This window comes from Typha latifolia, chromosome 7 (assembly GCF_019914945.1).
Source record: "Typha latifolia isolate L0001 chromosome 7, TyphaL0001v2, whole genome shotgun sequence".
NCBI lineage: Eukaryota > Viridiplantae > Streptophyta > Magnoliopsida > Poales > Typhaceae > Typha > Typha latifolia.
Genome location: NC_133092.1, coordinates 9,529,427 through 9,551,193, shown reverse-complemented (window position 1 = coordinate 9,551,193; position 21,767 = coordinate 9,529,427). Strand labels below are relative to the sequence as shown.

The 21,767-nt window shown below is 40.0% G+C and overlaps 1 protein-coding gene across 3 annotated transcripts; it reads right to left on the bottom strand.

Moving 5' to 3' along the window:
- Positions 1-404: 404 nt before the first annotated feature.
- LOC140791718 (pentatricopeptide repeat-containing protein At5g66500, mitochondrial-like) lies at positions 405-20,245 on the bottom strand. 3 transcript variants are annotated; one of them, XM_073142352.1, is made up of 4 exons: positions 18,639-20,242; positions 1,097-1,277; positions 944-1,008; positions 405-759 (listed from the first exon to the last, which is right to left on the bottom strand). In XM_073142352.1, exon 1 carries the CDS (start codon positions 20,189-20,191, stop codon positions 18,680-18,682), a length of 1,512 nt encoding a protein of 503 aa, XP_072998453.1. In that variant the 5' UTR covers positions 20,192-20,242; the 3' UTR covers positions 405-759; positions 944-1,008; positions 1,097-1,277; positions 18,639-18,679. The 3 variants fall into 3 exon arrangements, with proteins under 3 accessions (XP_072998453.1, XP_072998452.1, XP_072998454.1); XM_073142351.1 differs by having other exon boundaries at positions 405-754; XM_073142353.1 differs by having other exon boundaries at positions 405-1,008; positions 1,097-1,266; positions 18,639-20,245.
- Between the last annotated feature and the right edge of the window lie 1,522 nt (positions 20,246-21,767).

Sequence of the window (21,767 nt, the reverse complement as noted above, 5' to 3'; positions counted from 1 at the left end):
AAGTGCTTGGAGAATTTTCTGTTTTTAAATGAGCATTGTTGAAAGTACATCAGAATTTCCCCCAGAAGTACTGGTGATGATATGGAATGAGTAAAAGCCTGTTCAATGACCTGGGATTAGTATTTTAGTGGGTCCCTATAAAGATCCACTTTATTGAAATATTCGTATAGATTCTTGCTTGCATTGTTAGTTAATCGGCAACGAGGGCAAAGGATCTCATCTTTCACTAGTAGGGTAGGGATGTCGTACAACAAACTCTTTCTCTGTTTCATTAGCAAATCACCAGAACTCGTCTGATAGGTAAACAAAATAAAAATAGAGAATTTTCCATCCAAACTCCAGAAAAATGATAGAACTACGACGTACCAAAGAGAAAACAGTGTGCATTGATTTACTATATTGCCTTAAAAATAAAACTTCATAAAGCTTAATTATGCAACTCTCAACAGTGGAGTTGAATTGCAGCATTTGCATCTTGAGAACAAAAATTCACTTATCAACCATAGAAGAATACGTCACTACCATGCCCTTTAATCTCGTACAAGCTTTAAAAAATTTATGATATTGCCTACATTCTAACAATTAGGACCATACTCCTAGTGTTGACTCTTCGGTTCTGTTGAGTCTACAGAGTCACTTCTATTGGGTTTTCCACCAGCACCAGCAGCCCCTACTGGCATATCTGGCTTTGCTGCATGTGTTGGAGCAGCTTTTCCATGATCACCAGCTTCGCAGGGTACAGCCATTCCAATGTCTGAGCTTACCAGAGTATTAAGGAATGCTTACAAATGTAGGTCATGTATTGATCAACGAAAGCGAGCAAGTTACCAGACAATTATAGCTGATGCGAATATATCATAGAAATCACATAGAAATGAACTCCATCGATCTCACTTGCAGTAAGCATAACCTAGTTAGGAACAACATGAACCAAAAAAGATACGCTGAACTGTTCCACCAGACATAATACCCGAGTAGATCTTTCTCGACTTGCTGGACAAGCTCTGGCTGCAAATTCAAATGGATTTACCAGATTTAAAATACAGAATACAGGGATAAGCTTTTAAGACGAAGAAAAGACAATTTAATTGCATACATTCAGATAAGGTTCTCTGCACAATCCCTCATTAGAGGTGTGATCCCATGCTTTGTTTTCAAATCCTTCAGGAGCAGGATCACCTTCTTTCCGTATCATAACGATCTTCTCCAATCTCATCAGATTCAGTATACTATCAGATTCTGCAATAATTTGTACTGTTGTATGACCTGTTCAATGTCTGCAGTTTTAATTAGCACAGTATCAACATATGTTTTATAGGACTCCACTATGCAAGGTAGGTCCATGAGAGAGGCAGGGAAAAGTTCATAGCCAATCATGAACGTACTACTTCTTCCATCCTCTGTATGAAGCAAGTGTCACAAATGTTACACACTAACAATATAATGAAGTGAATAATGATATGATTTGAACCTCCAAGCTTTGAATCTAGATGTTTGCATGAGACCTATGGTTCTAAGTATCAGTTACGAGAATGGATTGGCCAGCCTTAAAAAGGACACATCCACCGTATTGGTTATTTTGGAATCATACTATCTTCTTAATTATGTAAAATTCTAAAAAATATTATTAAATGCATGAAAATCCTAAAAATTTAGAAAAAATTATTGCTGAAGTAGGAAAGTAGAATTCCTCACATATGAAGGTGAAAATTAAAACAAATAAGAAAGTAAGTTACTCATATATGCAATAGCGACCCTCTCCCCTCTCCAGGCTCATTGAGTGTCACCAAAGTGCAGTAGAGGTCATGGTTGTATTCATCGGACATAGAGGTCAGCTCATGAGTTTGCACAGGAAAGAAGAGAGATGCAAAATCTAAGGTTGGTAGCAGAAGTGAGAAGGATGAGACAACAAGACATAAATTATTGATGTCCTACAGGTTTCGGATCTGGGTTGGACTCGTTCCAAAAAAAAACCAAATCCAATCCATTAATTCAATGAATATGTTTCAGCCGAAACAACTTGAGTCTGAAATAAGTCCACTGACTAGTTTTGGGGTTGGATTTGGATTGCTTATGGTCAATCTGGATCCAGATTGCCTATTCCAAATCAGGATAGGGTAAAATTCCTAATCATGATGAGTGCAATTATGTGAGTAAAATGCCATACATAAATAATGCATATAAGAAGTCAATAATAATGAAATAAATTATAAAAGGTAAAGGAAATATTGTGAGTGATCTAATGCAAACCGAGTTAGATTGAATCATATCATAGAGATATTAGGCTCGATGGATTGAGTCTAATTATTTTACCTACTTATATAGTTTAGAGAGAGTCCTAATAAGTTTGAATTTGTTTAATTAAGCTAAATCCATCTTTGCGCAGTTTTAGGAAAAATATTTGTAGGATATTCATCCAACGTCTAAATATTATGAAACTAAATAGATAAGATCAGCAACGTCATGATCTAGAACTTTCATATTCAATGTTTCTGTAGTATCAGACTCTATTTGCAATGGAACGAAGAACTAATCTGAGAAGGATAAGAAAAACTGATTTAGCTAAGTTTATTAGTTTATTTAGAATTCTTTTGTGTTATTCTTTATAAATAAGACTTTATAGCTTGTATCCTAGTACAAGAATGATTAATTAGCTTTTGCCCTGCTATTCCCTACTATCTCCCTTCTCAGTTTGGCAGCTGACCTCAACATCTCCCTCATCCCTCTTGTCTTGCTTCTAATCTCTTTTTTTTGCCAATCCCCCTAATCCCATAGCGCTGGTCTACTTCTCCCCCCTCTTTACTTCTAAAGAATCAATCTACCTATTCACCACCACTATCATCCACCCTCCACACCATCTCCATTACCATCTATGATCCGCAATCACCACCTCACCTGCCATCACCGTCGGCTTTTCTTCCAGATTAGACCCAGATCTAATCCTAATCTGCCAAGACCTTGAATATCAAAGACGTAGAACGGGAAGCTACGAAACTATTCCAACTGGTTTCGTAAATTTTCGACATTAGTAGAATATTTGACAAATATTCTCCCTAGACTGTGCAGAACTGCCCGTGATTCGGATTGACCCCAAATTGGTTCTTATCGTGATCAACTAGCCATTATATCCAAAAGTAAGAACCTGGTGGAGACTTCAGTATTCACATGTTACATCCTACTTACTGATGCAAAGTTTTCCAAAGGGCCACTTATTGCTTGGAAATTCTCACTCTCAAACTGTGATGGTGAACATTTCAAAATGCTAGAATGGCATGACCTTGATGATTTCTTGAAAAATTTATTCGAGGATGGCTCCCCTACTACCAATATTTTCTTTACCATTGTTCTTTCTTTTTCCAGCATGCAGCCATATTTCATACTTTCAAATATGTTCAATAATCTTCAATAGTTCAATATGAGCAGAAACTTGTAACATTTAAGGACAGGAAAATAAGCTGGTGATCATTGCAAGGTTCTCCAAATATATAACCCTCCTACAATATTTTATATTCAAGGCCCAAAGGTGCAATGGTGAAGAAAAATAGGCATAGGTTTTCATTGATTCAGGCTTTCTCTATGCCGATTATGACTAGTACCACCATTCTGGACCTGACATGTAATTTGATATCACATTTTGATGTCACAATTGATCGGATATTACTGGTAGCTTATTCCCTCATATCCTAAAACCTATTACAATACTGAATATTGCAAAATTAGTCATTGCTTGAATTTTCTTTAATTAGCCAAATTTTCTAAACCAGATATCATAACATGGCCTCCTAGTTAGTATTTAATCCATTGATTTTTTTTACTAGCAATACAATCCTTCATATGAGCGAAAGATCCTTGTTTGAGAAAGTTTTCATGGTTCCAATAATCTACATAATTTTTTGGAGGATGAAAGTGTGAGAACTGAAAAAAAAAATTTGAGAGAGAAAACGGTGCACATCCGCTGCACGTGCAGGTCCCTCCTCTCTCCCTCTCCGACACGCAATGAGGTGGCCGTAGAAATCTTGCCGAATCCAAATCTAATTTAGATTTAGATTTTTACTCTATAAATTAAACCCTAATTCTCTCTCTCTCTTCTTAACACCCCTAGCCTCCTTTCCCTTTTCTTCTTCTTCTCCTCCTTCATTTTCTTCTTTCTCACCGTCGGAGTCACACCGTGGAATCAGCCTACCGGAGTATCACTGGAGCCATCGGAGACTACCATGTGACTCCTCGGTAAGTCCTCTCTCATCCCTCAAGATTAATTTCAGTTTAATAGGTTAAAATAGAAATACCTAATTCATGAGATTTCGGCTAGATCGGTGAATCACGCCGACCGGCGGCTTTAGGTCGCTGCCCAGTCCATTACTTGTTTTGGCTGGGCCTTGGCCTAGCCCGATTAATTTATTGGAGTGGGTTGCGGGCCAACAGCAGCCCAGCCTAAACCAATGGGTAATTTAACCCATTTTAGTTTTTTTTTTAGTTTTAAATTTTAAAAATTTTGATGTTATTCAATTTAAAAATTTTATTATTATTTATTATTAAACGTGGTGATTTTTAGCACGTGAGCTAGAGGTTAAAGATTTCAGTTGTCTTGCCGAGACACAGGTGAGTGAGTTCACTTATATATTTATTTATAGTTTACTTCGTACCTTTGTCGGACCGTGTAATTTTGCTCCGTGCAAATTTATTTATTTCATTCTTATATACAAATTTATTTATTATATTTTTTGTGTGCATTTAATCATTATACTCTATGCATCGCCATACTTTGTGCAAATTATAAATTTTAGTGAAAAAAAAATAAAACTAATATTGGTATGACTTAGAGAACGTTCCCGGTATAGGTCGCTTTTGGCTTTTCGTAGTAACTCAAGTCTATCAGGAAGTCTAGAGGAAAGTCCTATATCAGGTCACTATGGTGACTTTCTTAGGCGACTTTAGCGAAGTTAGGGAACAATCTTAAGATGAATGAAAAATTTCCTAAGGTGACCCTAACCTCTCTCAATGGTTAGTAGAAAAGACACGGTGTGTTGATCATATAGTGACACCATCTAATGACCTTAACTGAATCAGCTATGAGAAAAAGTCCTGAGCGTATCTCGTGGTTACTTCTAGTTGTGATGTAGATCCATAGAGTATAAACCCATTGAGACAAATGATATTATAAACATTGGAAAGATGTTAATATATTGAAATTGAGCAAGGCTACAAGTTATGATTCTCTATTATTATCATTGTCATTATTTTGAGAGCATGCCTATTGGAAAATTGTTATTTATATTGTTAAATATGAGTTTTATTTAACACTATAAAATTTTAGAATTTATTTGGTTTTTGAGTGGATTCCACTCACTGAGCTATAGTTGTTGGCTCATGGATTTTTTTCTCTTTTTTTATTATCTTAGGTAATGGTAAGTGTGGCGATTGAGCGTGATGCACCGGAACTCTACCTCTACTTAGGACCTTCCTATTTACCTTTCAGTTGTTTTGGTCTTAATTGTTAATTAAATTTCGTTTGGAAACACAGTAATAACGAGATTGTTTTATTGTAATTAGTTTAAATTAAATATAGCATATACTCTCCGTTTATATATTCTTGCCATTGTACACTTAGGAAATATTAGTAAAGCTTCGTGTATCTCAAGCGTATTGAGGTGCATGGCTGGTTATGATTCCGATATCAGGTCGTGATGATTTTAGTATCAGAGCCTAAATTTTAGTCATCCTAAATCACCCTTAGATTTATGTGGAGGTCCAGTTGCATAAGCTCAGGTTCATTATGAAATTATTCGTTATATTCAGTAAAATTATTCTTATCTCATTTATAAATCTTGAAGGGGCAATATGTATACGTGTCGTCGTCGACGAGGAGAATCCTACTCCTACCCAGACTCCTGCTCCGGTCCAGAATCCTACTTCTACCCAGACTCCTGCTCCTGCCCAGAATCCTACTCCTACCCAGACTCCTACTCCTACCCAGACTCCTACCCCTGCCCAGATCCCCACTCCTACCCCTACCCAAATCCCCCCTCCTGCCCTAGTTCATGCTACTAATATAGTGATATTAGGGCTACAGACCCTTCTTCAGGCCATCGAAGGACAGTCATCGTAGATTCCGGCTACATCAGAGTTAAGGCCCTTTAGTCTAAATAGGGGTATAGTGTTTGAGAAATTTTTGAAGGCATCTCCACCCACCTTTAGTGGGACTATTGATTTGATCCAAGCAGAGGCATGGCTGCTACGGATTGAGAAGATATTGCGAGTATTGGACTATTCAAAGGATCAGAAGGTTGCTTTGACAACCTATATGTTTGAGGATTGGGCAGAGCATTGGTGGAAAGATGATCGAGCGCCAATACATTGGACGAGAGAAGGAGCTGACTTGGGAAAACTTTAAGAGGATTTCTTCAAGAAGTACTGTCCTCGAGCCTTAAAGAAGAAGAAACATGATGAGTTCTTTGAGTTGAGATAGGGAGGTATATTTGTGGACTTTGAGATGAGATTCACCGAGTTATTGCGATTTGTTCCACATATAGCAGCGAGCGAGGATGAAAAAATTAGCTTCTTCGAGGGTAAGTTGCGGCCAGCCATCAGAGATAGGATATCACTTTTTCAGTGCCACACACTTTCAGAAATGTTGTCTAAGGCACTCCTCACTGAGAGAAACATTGGGGAGCTCCGCCAAAAACGAGAACAGTAGCATCCACAGAAGAAGCAGAGGAGATACCAGGAGCAAAACAGAGGAGGTAGTTAGTCGTCTGGACAGCCTTTAAGGGTCAGGAGCGGACCAAACCCTTCTGGGGGAGGTCCCAAACAGGGCCAGCTCAGAAATTGTACGAGGTATGAACACTCCCATTCATTTAGTATGGGTTGAAATGGAGTACCACGAAGCTGCTCCAACTGTGGAAGACCCAGCCACTTGGCGAGAGGCTGCAGAGCACCTCGTGGGGAATGGCATCCAGCCTCTCAGCAGGATTAGCAGCATCGACCGTCCCAGCCTGGAGTAGCTAACAATAGACCTCCAGCAAGTAGCGAGAGTCAAGGATTGAGGCTAGAGAATAAAGGAAGAGTTTATACTTTGACGCAGAAAGAGGCTGAGCACTCATCATCTGTGATGCAAGATATATTACCTATTTCTTCTATACCAGCTAAAGTCCTTACAGACTTTGGAGCCTCACACTCTTTTGGTTCACCTGATTTTATATCCTTATTACTTGTTGCTACTAAGACTATATAATCATATTTAGTAGTGACCATGCCCATAGAGAGGACCATACTTTTAAATCTTATTTGTAGATCTAAATTGTTTAGTAAAGATGGATGATCAGAAACTCCTAGTAGATTTTATTTGTCTAGACATGCATGATTTTGACGTTATACTAGGTATGGATTGGCTATCCGCACATCATGCTATAGTAGATTGTAGAATGAAAAGAGTTATATTTTCTATCCCGGAGAAGCCAGAATTTTTCTTCCAGAGTGAGCGAAAGATTCCTACAACTAGTATTATCTCAGCACTTCAAGCAAACCGGTTAATGAAGAAAGGATGTGATAGGGTCTACGGTACCAAATTGATAGGCTCTGATACCAATGATAAGTCACAGAATGATTCCTTCAAGATCTGAATTTATTGTAGGAAGCAGTTCGTGCAACCAAGGGAAAATATTCACCAAATATTCTCCCATAGTCAAAAAATTACAACACCAAGTGGAATCGATCCGTAACTTCCTGATCTATGTTTTTTGTATTTACGTCCTTCACATATTCGAACTGCAACAGCGACGAAATTACGATTTAGTGCGTATGATGGTGGTGGTGATGGGTGGAGTGGATGTTAGGGTTATAGATAATAATGGAGATGAGGGTGGATGGGAGATGTTGTTAAGGATAAAGACAAAGGGAAAGAAGTGGTCGAAATTCTAAATAATAGGGAGGACTCGACAGATGAGGGAGATTAGAAGTTAGGAGAGATCTTGCTAACGGTAGAGGTGGTAGGTTGGCGAAGATGAGGGAAATTAGGGTAGAGAGGATAGAGAGAAGATAGGAAGCAAGAAATTAATAATCTAATAGCATAATAATTTTGGCTACCATCCACACCTATATAGAGGCTAGCCAACAAGCCAAAATACAATTATTAAACCTAATTCTAGAAGATTCTCGCTGATCGCGTTCGAACGCGCTTGATTGCATTCGAACGCACAAAAGGCATTCTCTATATGTGCGAACGCAATGCAGGCGTTCATAAGGGCGTTCGAACGCGCCCGACTGCGTTCAAACGCACATTTTGCATTCTCTGTTTTTGCGAATCTGATGCAGGTGTTTGCAAGGGCATTCAAACGTGACCCCTTCTGCGTTCGAATCTACAATAATTTTATTTTAATGAAAATAAACAACTAATAGAATAAGAAAAAAAATTTAACTAAATATGTCAGCCCACCACGCTTTCCACACCTTGTCCTCAAGGTGAAAAGTTGGGAAAACGCTCCAAAATATTAGTCTCCAACTCCTATGTCGCCTCATCGAATGGTTTGCCAATTCACTCACATTTTGCCTCAATTCTGGCCACGTACAACTCTGAGATATCCTCTTATAAGTTTTTTAAGACATTCTCATGACCAGCCTCTGGAGTTTGGTAGAAATGCTCTAACAATTTCTGCCGCAATCCATCATTTGCGGGCATCCGAATGCATCCGTGGTCCAGCAGTAAACCGCCTCGGTTCTTCAACTCTGGATGATGCTCCGAATCATCTATCACCTTCTGTAATAATCTCAAAATATTTGGGTCAGATGTACACGCATACCTCAGCTTATCAAGAAAAGGAAAAGTGGGAGAAGAATAGGCTGCAAGCTCGGCGATATCGGGTTGGCGTGATAATGCATCCACCGCTGTATTTTCCGTTCCTTTCTTTTATTAAATTTCATAATCATACCTCAGAAATTTGGTGACCCATCTCTGCTGTGCCGGAGTGTGTATATGCTGTCCTATAAAGTATGGAAGGCTCCTTTAATTGGTTCGGATAATGAATTACCTACCGATCAAATAAGACATTTATTTAGGATCTTTTGTTATTGTATTAGTTGTTTATTTTCACCAAAGTAAAATTTATATAGGTAGCGTTCAAACGCCTGCATCAGGTTCGCAAATATAGAGGACGCAAAAAGTGCATTCGAACGTGGTCAGGCTAGTTCAGACACCACGTTTGAACGCGGTTGGGCTAGTTCAAACTCCGCATTCTCACATACAGAGAACGTCTTTTGTGCATTCGAACGCGATCAGCAAGAATCCTCTAGAATTAGAATTACTTATTATTATTAGGACTTGTTGGCTAGCATCTATAAGTATGTGGATGGCAGCCAAATTCATGATGGAATTAGATTATTAATTTCTTGCCTCCTATCTCTCTAATCTCTCTCCTTCCTCCCTCTTCACCATCCTTCCACCTCTACCATTGGCAAGATTTCTCCTAACTTCTAATCTCCCTCAACTGTCGAGCCACCCCTCTTATTTGGGATCTCGACCACTTCCCTTCGTCTACATCCCTTGACCACATCCACCATCCACCTTCATCTCCATAGCTATCCACAACTCTAACATCTATTCCACCCGTCACCACCACCATCACCCATGTTATTTCGTGTTTTCGTCCCAGTTGCAGTTCGAATCTGCGAAGGGCGTAAATATAAAAGTTGTAGATCAGGAAGTTACGAATCTAATCCAGTTGGTTTTGTAATTTCTAACTACAGCAGAATATTTGACGAATATTTTCCCACGGTTGTGCGGACTGCTTCCTGCAATAAATTCAGATCTTAAAGGAATTGTTCCGTAACCTATCTTTTGGTACCGTAACCCACCAATTTGGTATCAAAGCTAGGCAAACCTCAGACCTCCATTAATGGTTGAAACAAGGAAGATGACATCAATAAGGAGACTAATAGAGAGCACACTAACAAGAGAAGACTCAGCCCACGATAACCTTAACCATGAGGTCGATTCCTTTGGAGCAACCACGGCAGGTCCAAGTCAACCAACATCCATGAGTGTGAATATGGGCTTGGCGGATGAACTTAGGGGCATGTTCCAAACATTGCTGCATAGAGTTGACGCAATTCGAAAGGATCATAATGATTTAAATGAATATGTCATGAACCGATCGGTTTCGTCATCTCCTCGACAATGATCGGAGCCTCAAGAAGGACCAACGATGGAGCCTCATCGAATCGATACCCCATAGGTCCAGATGTGACATGTGAGTGTCAATGATCCCTTTTTACCCATGCCTACACATCATCCCCCACCTCCATTACAAAACCCAAGGCCGGCGGTGGTTGAACTCGAGAGGCGTGCAACACTAGTGCGCTACGTCGATGAGAAGGATTGACACTTTGAGGATGAGGTTAATCCCTTTAGAGATGGTGATGGACGTGCTCGAGGATTTAGAAAAGGTTATCAACATGCACAAAGGTTCAAACCTGAATCAAGGATCTTTCGTGAACCCAACAATGCAATTCATGGGAGAATCACATGCTTAGACCTTCAAAAATTCTAAGGAGGTGATCCAACGGATTTGGTGTTTCAAATTGAACAATACTTTGATTGTCAAGGGACAGCGGAGGACACAAAGGTCCAGATGACAAGCTTTCACCTCTAAGGAACGGCATTGCATTAATATAGATCAGTTATTCGTGGTGTAGGATTTACCGATTGGACTAACTTTTGTAAAAGGATTACACGCAGATTTGGGACAACGGCATATGAAGATTTTACTGCCACATTAAGCAAGATGGTTCAGAGGACATTCATTGTGAGCCACCTTGGCCCGAACCGATATTGACGAGCACATTTATTTTCAGGGCTGCGAGAGGAGATATAAGCATGTTCGTGCTCTTTGTCCTACTACTCTTAAAGAGGCCTTTGAGAAGGCCATGGGGATAGAGCAAAAATATAAGACTCTCAAGATGACAGCAAAAGCAAATTGGGGCAACCGAGATGGGTTGTTTGCACCTAAAACGTCGGCTGAAAATTCTGCAGGTTCAAAAATAGCAGCTGCGAGTACTAGACCACGACCACCTTTGAGACCTTCTTCCGATGTTAGAGTAGGCACAAGACCCCCCGTTCGAACTCTCACACCTGCCCAGGTGGAGGAGCAAAGGGCCTTTGCTTTCGATACGATGAGCGTTTCACCCCGGTCATCAGTGTTCCAAACCGATCGGGAGTGTGATGCTCATCGATGGCCTCGAGGACGATGATAAGATTGTTGATGATGGGGAATGTCTAAAGGAGGTCCATGAGGAGGCCGTTGAAGAGGGTGTGGAGGAAGATATCCAAGCTGAAATATCGATGCATGCATATTCGGTTACTTCCGCGCCGAGGACGTTACAAGTAGACGGACTCGTTAGAAAGCATTGTGTGCACATCCTCATCGATTCAGGGAGTACACACAACTTTCTAGACGAGAGGTTAGTGAGGAGATTGGGTTTGAATGCCGAACCGACCACGGGGTTTGACGTTGCTATTGGAGATGGCACGAAGCTTAAGGCGGAGAGCTTGTGTCACCGAGTCGGTATACGGGTATAGGGATATGATCTCATTGTGGACTTATATCTATTGGCACTGCGAGGAGCGGACATTGTCCTAGGCACTCAGTGCTTACAAAGCTTGGGACTCGTCACTTTTGATTTCCAAAGCATGTGGATGAAATTTAAGCAAGGAAGCAAAGATGTGTGGCTTGATGATGTTCGATCTTCACCGATTCCTGCGATGCAGCCATGTACGAGTGATTTGGCATATCTTCTTCAGTTAGGACTAGTAGGAGATTAACCTCAAATGAGTCTAGATACTACTATCGAGTTGTCTAATTTATTAGACAAATTTGCTGGACTATTTGAGGAACCAAAGGAGTTGCCACTAAGGAGAACGGCGGACCACCGCATTGAGATTGTGCCCGGGGTTGCACCGGCAAACGTGAGGCTATATCGGTATCCACATGTGCAAAAAGAAGTTATCTCCAAGATGATAGCCGAGATGTTAGAGCAAGGCCTCATTCAACCAAATCATAGCTCTTTCTCATCCCCCGTGCTATTGGTGCGAAAGAAGGATAGGACATGACATTTTGTGTCAACTATCGGGCACTAAACGATATTACCATCAAGGACCGGTATCCCATTCCGGTTATAGAGGAGCTGCTGGACGAGCTTGCAGGGGCGACCATATTTAGTAAGCTTGACTTAAGGGTCAAGTATCATCAAATTAGAGTTCACCCGGCGAATGTGCACAAAACTATATTTCGGACTCCGGACTGGCATTACGAGTTCCGGGTGATGCCTTTTGGTCTCACAATGCTCCAGCTACCTTTCAAGGCCTCATGAATGATATATTTCAGCCTCTATCGCGAAGGTATATCTTGGTATTTTTTAACGATATTTTGGTGTATAGAAGGACTGAATTGGAGCATTGGTAGCATTTGGAGGATGTGTTGAATTTGATGAAGTAAAATCAATTGAAGATCAAGAAGTCTAAGTGCCTATGGGGAGTACCACAACAGTATTTAGGCCACATCATTTCAGCAAATAGTGTAGCGGCGAATCCTCAAAACGTTGCATGTATGACCACTTGGCCTATTCCTAGTACTACCACTGGATTGAGAGGATTTTTGGGGCTGACCGGATATTATTGCCGGTTGTGGTAAGATCGCTAATCCTCTCACTTTTTTGTTAAACTTTTTTAGATGGACAGATGAAGCCACTATAGCCTTTGAAAAACTAAAAACAGCAATGACGACGGCACCCTTTTTAGCGCTACCGGACTTCACCAAATAGTTCATTGTGGAATGCGATGCTTTGATAGATAGAGATGCCACATTGAGGAGGTTGTTTGCCCATCTTAAACTTGCTCAAAACCGCATGAAGTAAGTTTATGATCATAGCCATAGGTAGCAAGAGTTCAACATCGGCAGTTGGCTGTTTGAGAGGGTGCAACAGTATCGACAAGTGACCTTGCGTTTGATGTGTAACCAAAAATTAGCACATCGCTACTTTGGTCCGTTTCGGGTGTATTGGTCCGATTGTATATTGTTTAGAGCTGCCGGAGGGATCAAGAGTGCATCTTATTTTCCATGTTTCATTGCTGAGGGAGCGGATTGGAGATCATGAGGTCGTTGGATCAATTCTATCGGAGCCATTAGAGGAGATAGAGATCGTAGAGCCAGTTCGTGTACTTGCTAGGCACCGACGACGATATGGTACTAGATAAGAGATGGAGATTCTAGTCGAGTAGCTTGGCAAGCCATCAGATGAAGCGACTTGGGAGTTGGAGACTAACATCTTGGAGCATTTCCCCAACTTTTCACCTTGAGGGCAAGATGGGGAAAGCGTGGTGGGCTGATACATTTAGTTAGGATCTTTTCTTATTGCATTAATTGTTTATTTTCATTAAAATAAAATTCATGTAGGTCGCATTCGAATGCAGGAGGGGTCGCGTTCGAACGCCCTTGCGAATGCCTGCATTAGGTTCACAAATACAGAGGACGCGAAAAGTGCGTTCGAACGCGGTCGGGCAAGTTCGAATGTCGCGTTCGAATGCCTGCATCGTGTTTGCACATACAGAGAATGTCTTTTATGTATTCGAACACGATCAGTGGGAATCATCTAGAATTAGGGTTACTTATTGTTATTAGGACTTGTTGGCTAGCATCTATAAGTATGTGAATGGCAACTAAATTCATGATTGAATTGGATTATTGATTTCTTGCCTCCTATCACTCTAATCTCTCTCCCTTCTCCCTCTTCACCATCCTTCCACCTCTACCGTTGGCAAAATTTTTCCTAACTTCTAATCTCCCTCGACTATCGAGCCACCCCTCTTCTTTGGGATCTCGACCACTTCTTCCCCTTCGTCTACATCCCTTGACCACATCCACTATCCACCTTCATCTCCATACCCATCCATAACCCTAACATCCACTCCACCCTTCACCACCATTATCACCCACATTATTTCGTGTTTTCGTCCCAATTGCAATTTGAATCTGCGAAGGGCGTAAATACGAAAATTGTAGATCAGGAAGTTACGAATTTAATCAATTTGGTTTCGTAATTTTTTGACTACAGGAGAATATTTGACGAATATTGTCCCACGGTTGCGTGGACTGCTTCCTGCAATAAATTCATATCTTAAAGGAATTGTTCCGTAACCTATCTTTTGGTATCGTAACCCACCACACAACGAAGCCCTGAGATGAAAATGTTTTTGAGAGCTGAGTCCGACCACCCATGGACTCAATTGTCAATTTTTTTGAACTCCTCTTGATAGGCTCTTATAGAGGTTTTTTCGGTTAGCTTCGTCAAGGTGGCTTAAAAATCTTCATAGTTAAAGGGCCTGAAACGCCCACAAAGCGCATTGGAGAACTCCTCCCAATTAGTGAAGGCACGCGTGCAATAGCTGGAAAACCTCACCGCTACGTCTTCAAAATGAAAAGAGGCCAGAAGCACCTTTTGCTAGTCAAGTATCCCTTGATAGGTGAAGAATTGTTCCACGCGATAGATCGAATCTAATGGATCGCCTCCACTGAATTTAGGAAAATCAACTCAAGCGGTCCGAGGTTGTAGCGCTTGATCACGTCCGTTCTCGCATCCTCGGTGTAGTGGCTCATTATGTTGGACTCCTGGTTGATATGGGTGCTCCTCCAACTCCTCCCAAGAGTCCTCCTTTGTGTATTGGGTCATGGGAGCATTCAGATGCACGGGTAGTAAATCAGCGTGGCGGTCTTGTAGTTCAGCGTATCATAGCCATGGTGCGGCCAAGATCGGCCCGAACCTGATAATGTTGTAAAGGATGCTCCTTAGTCTTCGAGGTTGGTCATAAAGGAGAGGTCGTCGATCTGGTTGGGTCACAGCCGAATGGAGGGCCACAAAGTCGCAGCCATCACCGGTTCTTCCACGAGCGCGGGTGGATCTGAATTGGTGGCTGCATTGGTTCTAGGCGAGGTGCCACCTTGTCCATCTACCCCATGAGTGGTAGGGTCTGCCTTGGACGTTGTTGATTCATATCTGCAAGGGTTGCCTTAATCTCTTTTATCGCCTGCGCCATAGAAGCTATGGCTTGAGGTAGATCGGCTAGGTACTCCATGGGATCTCACAAACGCAGTGGAGATGGCAACCTTGGTGGCGTTGTGTGCTCTCTCTCTGTGGTTTGATCTGCCACTTGTGATGTTGTTCTTCTTGTTTCACCACTCTCGATCTCGTGGTAGTCATGACAATCTAAGGAACGCCGGCTCTAATACTAAGTTGTTACGACCCAATTTATTAGATCGTAACCTAGGCTAGTTCGCACTTTGTTAACCCTTCAATGATTAGATAGGTGCCGAGTAAACTCTTTTTTTAGAGTGGAGGGGGAGAAATTGTTGCAAAAGAGGGCATTTAAGAGTTAGAGAAAGCCGACCAACGAGTTAGTGCAGTGAAAGGAAGGTGGGAGATGGGCGTCGACGACTAGATTAAAAAGGAGAGATAAAGAGCTGCAAATGAATAACTCTTTATTAATGGGTTTTTAAGATACAAGTCATAAAGCCCTATTTATAGAGATTAAATCAAAAAGTCCTAAACAAACTTAACTAAACTACTCTTCCTTATCTTCTCAGATTAACCCTTCATTTCACCATAGATAGATGTTGAATCTAAGAAAACTTCGAATATGAAAGTTATAAATAAGGAAGTTATCGATCTTCTCCAACTAGTTTGATATTATTCGGATGTCTGTGGAATATCCTGCGAATATTTTCTCAAAACTGTCCAGAGTTGGATTTTGGTGTTCTAGGCTTAAAGCTCAATTTGACAAACCTACCTTATTTTTTCATTAAATTGTATTCTTCCCGGGAGATAGCTGATATGCCCTTACTCGGCCACCAAAAATGTCGTGTCATCGGGGATCAAATTAAATAAAATCCTAACCTACTAAGACTTTGACTAAACTATATAAGCATAATAAATAAGATAACTATACTGATCCATCGAACCCAATGTCTTTTGAGGTGATCTGATCAAGTTCGAATCACATTATTCCACCATGCTTCCGACCACCTTATCCTCAAGGTGTCTATGGTGGTTTCAAACCTTATGTAATTGCTTCATCGATTGTGTGTCCTTTTCAATTTGTCCATGCTCTTCCCTCGATTTGGTCCTTCAAGTTGCCCTCTGGATTATCCTTGATCAACTCCTCCATGAGCATAATGGCAGCGGACTATTTGGCGCATTTATGGCCCGATACGAAGCACTCATCGCAATAGAAGCATAGGCCCCTCCGAGCACTGATCTTCAATCTTCGCTGGTATGAGGCATCTACTATCAAAAAGTCCTAAACAAAATTAACTAAACCAATGCCAGCCTTTGACTAAACCATATAAGTATAATAAATAAGATAACTAGGCTCGATCTATCGAGCCCAATGTCTTTCAAGGTGATCCAATATGATCCGAATCACATCATTGATTTTATCATTTCCTCTTTTGTTAGTTGTAACATATTTAAAGGCACATCTCTAATAAAGATGGGGATGAATGATTTTTGAGTAAATTGCTAAGCAAACTTGAGATGCAGGTGTGGAACCAAAGACCTAGAGATGTCAAATCCTAGTGTCTCTTCCCAAACTGCTGATCATCAACATTGTCTCCTCTCAAGAATGGGTTACATCAATAATCAACAAGGGTGCTTGATTCCATTTTCAACTCCAATGATGAGTCCAATGGCCAAAGTTTGGGTAAACTCTTTTCTCTTTCTAGTATCTTGAGTATTGGATTCGTATACTTAGAATCATATTTCATCTTATCGATAATCTTCGCCGATTATATTCACTAAGTGAGATTGACAGATTTGCTTGTTGATTTATGCTTTAATTGATCTAAGTATTAATCTTGGCATCATAGTTGAGCATCATAAGTATTTAACTTGTTTTTCAGGAATTAGAAAGTAAATGCTTGCCTTGTGAATATATTTTCCCTTTAGGCCTTGTAAGAACCAGAAGGAAAAAAAAAATTGATGATCAAGGGTTGAGAGAGGAGGGTGCACGTGCAGCCCCTCCCCTCTCCCTCTCCAGCACGCGACGAGGCGCAGAGATCTCATATAATCCGAATCTGATTAGATTTGATTTTCTTTTAATCTATAAATTAAAACCCTAATCCCTTCTCTCTCTCTGCTTAACCATCTCAGCCCTCTTCTCTCTCTTCTTCCTCCCCTCTTTCGCTTTCTTCTTCCTCACCGTTGGAGTCACTCCGTGGAATTAGCCCACCGGAGTGCCGTCGGAGCCATCGGAGACCACCACGTGACTCCTTGGTAAGCCTTCTCCCACCCCTCAAATTAAATTTCAATTTAATAAAGTAAATTAAAAATACCTAATTTGGGGGTTCTTCGGCTTCATCGGCAAATCTGGCCGGCTGGCGGCTTAGGGTCGCAGCCGCTCCGTCTGGAAGCATCTTGCTGTTGGCCTCGTGCCATGTGACTTCTAGTTGATATGGATCCACAAGGTTTAGACCCATTGAGACATATGACAGTATAAATATCGAAAAGATGTTAATATGTTGAAACCATGCAAGGTTATAAGTTGTGACTCTCTCTATTGTTATCATTGTTATTATTTAAAGAGCATGCTTATTACAAATTGTTATGGATATTGTTGCTTTTAGTTTAATCTTTTTCAGCATTAATAAATGTAGAATTTATTTGGTTTTCAAGTGAATTCCACTCACTGAGCTATAGTTGTTGGCTCATGAATTCTATTTTTATATTTATTTATCTATCTCAAGTAATAGTCAGCGGGGCAACTGAGCGAGATGTACTCGGACTCCACCTCCACTTAGGATTTACCTATTTACTTTTCCGCTTTTTTAGATTTTATGCTTTAGATTAGAAGATTTATTTATTTCGTTAGAGACTCAAAAACAATAATATTATTTTATGTAAATTGCAATTAGTATGAAATTTAATATATAAATTTTTTATTTTACTTTTTTATTTGCCATCGTACTCGTAGAAAGTATTATTAAGGCTTCGTGTATCTCAAGCATATTGAGATGCATGGCCGGTCATGATTCTGATTTCAGGTCATGACAGGCCCTAACTGATAATAAATCTTTTCGGGGAAAACCTAATTGGGTTCAATTAATACACAATTATTTGAATGATTCCCTGCTGTCCTGGTTCATTTGCATGCTCGTATTGCCTAAGCCTTCAAATAGAGCCATCTTTTATGAACTTGGCAGCACTTTAAATGCCAACATGATGAATTCCCTTTAACAGATTTTCTGTAAAGTTACAACAGTCTTCTACTATTTCTAGCTTTTACAAAGGTGATTACCATCCAAGAAAACTTATGTTATATGGTTTTCGAGCTATTGTAACTCTTAAGGATATCATAACCTATTGCACAATTCATGCATACTTTATCCTTTTTATATCTTATTGGTATCGGTGCTCTTGATATACCTAGTGCTCTAGATAACAATGTCATGCTGAGTTTTGAAACTGATCTCCAGGTTATAGTAAGTCAAATTCTAAGGCAAGTTGACCAATTCAGAAAAGCATGAGGCTTTCAGATTCGAAGTTTATGACTGAGAATTAAGAAGCATGATTAGTAACCCAGTTTGCCAGAAGAAACAAACCTGATTTGTACCAATCAACAACAAATCATGAAGCCTCAATTTCAACATTTGACAGCAATCTGGCTGCTTGCTGCTTCCTTTCTAAGTCCTCTATCCATCATCACCTTCCTCAGCTCATCAGCCCCAGCCCAACTTCCAACAGCAGCATAGAAATTTGAGACTAATATATAGATTCCAGGATTATCTGGATCAAGCTCTAGAAGGTGATTTGCCACCTGCTGGCCTCTAACCAAATCCATGCTAAACTTGCATACGTTCAGCATGGCCACGCAAACTGCACTGTTAAGTTTATTAGCACTTGCACTCAAACTACAATAAAGGTCCCAGGCCTCCTCAATTCTACTTGCACGTCCTAACAAGTCAATGAAACAAGCGTAATGCTCTTGACCTGGTTCCATTCCATGCTTGTCTCTCATTAAAAGGAAACACTTGCGCCCCTGATCCACCAGACCTGAATGAGCACAGGCTGAAATAACAGCAAGAAAAGTAACATCATTGGGCAAAACTTTGACAGATTTTTCTTCTTCCATTATTTTAAACAACTCTAAAGCTTCATGCGCATGCCCATGACTACCATAAGCATCTATAATACTCGACCAGGAAACAACATTCTTCTCCCCTGTCCGATCAAAAACCACACGTGCAGCCTTTAGGTCCCCACATTTGGCATACATGTCAATAAGGGCATTGCATGAGATGGTTTCAGAATCATGCCAACGACGGATCATTGCACAATGTACCTGCTTCCCATAAGCCAGATTCAATGTGTCCGAGCATGCTGATAGAGCACTAGTAAGTGTTATCCCATTTGGTTTCATCTTCCCCAGCATCAAAAAAGCCTCTTTTAACCGCCCATTTCGTAGACACCCACTAATCATAGCATTATAAATTGCGACATCTTTCAGGCAATTCAATCCCGCAAACACTTCAAAACTATCCTGAATCAACCCGCAGCTCGAATAAAAGTCAATAAGCGCAGTACCCATGACAACACAATTGTAACCATTTGCAACCACCCAAGAATGGATTTGCCGACCCTGACGAAGCATGCATGAAGCTGCACAAGCTTTCAACACGGAGCACAGAGTGAACTCAGTGAATTTGACATCTTCACGAACCATCGTCTGAAACGCTGAGATGGCAGAGGCATTACGGCCATGGCGAACGAGGCAAGAAATAAGAGCGTTCCACGTAACGGTGTCTCTACTGGGCATTTCGTCGAACAGTGAGAGGGCACAGTGGAGATGGCCAGATTTAGAGTACGCGCCAAGGAGGGCGGTGGTGGGGATGGGGTGGGAGAGAGAGGAGGATTTGAGCATAAGGGCATGGAAGTGAGAGGAGAGAGAAGGTTGGGAGGCGAGGAGCGGAAGGAAGACGCGGGAATCGAGGTGGGCTGCGCGATCGAAGCAGAGGTTGCGAAGGCGGCGGAAGTGGTGGAGGACAGAGATGGAGGACGGTGAGCTTTTGGGTGTTTCATCGAGGAGGTGGTGGGCGGTCGAGAACGTGGATGTGGAATTATGTCGATGACAGAGCCGCATAGACCGAGGTTTCATTGACCACTTACTCTTTTTATTTTCGTTTTTAAAGGTTTCAAACAAACGGCTACCAGGTCTGTCATAAATAGAGTCTGTCATATTATGGAGCCGAGAAACAACGTTGGCTCGCTCAAGCTAGCCGTGATTAGGCTCGTATATTTTATATATATTATATATAAGCCCTATTTGTTTTGAGTTTAGGGGGTTATTCATGAACCCGATCTGCTTCAGTAAGTAAATACTAAAATAATTTTATTTTTCTTAATCAAGTTCAATCCTCAATAAATAATTAAATAATAATATATAAATTTTAATATTCTTTTAATTTGATTTCAATTTTATTCTTACCTACATCTATGAGTTAATATTTTGTCAATCTTATCTCAGCTCTCTTTTCTCCTCTCTCTTCTCCTTTCAAAATACTCAAATATTTATATTACAAATATTATGTTCTCATGTAATGAGAATCCTAGAAATAAAATAAAAATTACAGTAAAATAGTGTAAATAATTTGAGTAAATAAAATATAATTATTTTTACTAATAATATAGGTTTAATAAAAATTATATAAAATAAAAATAATTTGTTGGTTAAGGTTATGTGTCCTAGAAAATTTGATCTCCATGTGGACAATAATATGACACATAAAAATATACTGTTGCTTTCTTAGATAGATATTTTTCTTCATATTTTGCCATTAGGAGAAGATGCCATGGTGGACAACAATTTGGCAAGAAGATTAAAAATTAGACTAATGAGAAAGATGCAATTTTATTAGAGCACTGGTGTCACCAACATGATGCAGGGAGAAAGAGTGGTAAGACTTTTACCAAAGATGGTTTGAATGAAGTTGTGAAGGGTTGGAAACTAAATACCAAGAGTAACATATTCAAGGATGAGTTAAAAAGTAGACAGAAAGATTTTGTGAGTATTACAAAAATTACAAGAGCCTAAAAGATAAAAGTGGATGGGGTTAGGACGACATCCTTCACAAGCTGGTCGCAACTAATGTTGAAGATTGGGATTTTTTTTATAAAGATATATTTTAATAATATTTTTCAAATTTAATTAAATTGGTTTATATTTTTTTATTTCCTGAACTAACAAATTGTCAATATAGTAATACAAAAATATTTTTTCCACTTTCCAAAATGACACGAGATACGAAATCAAAACAAATTATTTGTATGTTTTAAAGATATCGGGTTCCTAATAAGTAATGATATTACAACAGAACGATATGTTTTTGCATCTACTGAACCAAGTGACAAGACAAAATAAAAGTGATTGGTCTTCTAATATACCTAGTAGAGATGTATGTGGCAAATACCCTATCTATGATAGTCAGTTTGCTTATTGCACTTGGTAGACAGGTTTTTTAATCTCTCTCGTATTAACTTTACAGATTGTATTAGGACCTCGTCTGATAGTAAGAGACGAAATCAAAGTGGATCAACTACAGCCTAAAAAAAGAAGTCCCACATTAGAAATAAAACCTTTGATAAATTTGATGATAGTTTGTTAAAAAGACATGAAAGAAATAAATGCAATGATAAACCTTGAATTGGAAAAATTAAAAAGGGAATACTGAGAG

Bases quoted from the DNA above. Each gene is read 5' to 3' on its own strand.
- LOC140791718 (XM_073142353.1), bottom strand. From the start codon at position 20,191: ATGAAACCTCGGTCTATGCGGCTCTGTCATCGACATAATTCCACATCC.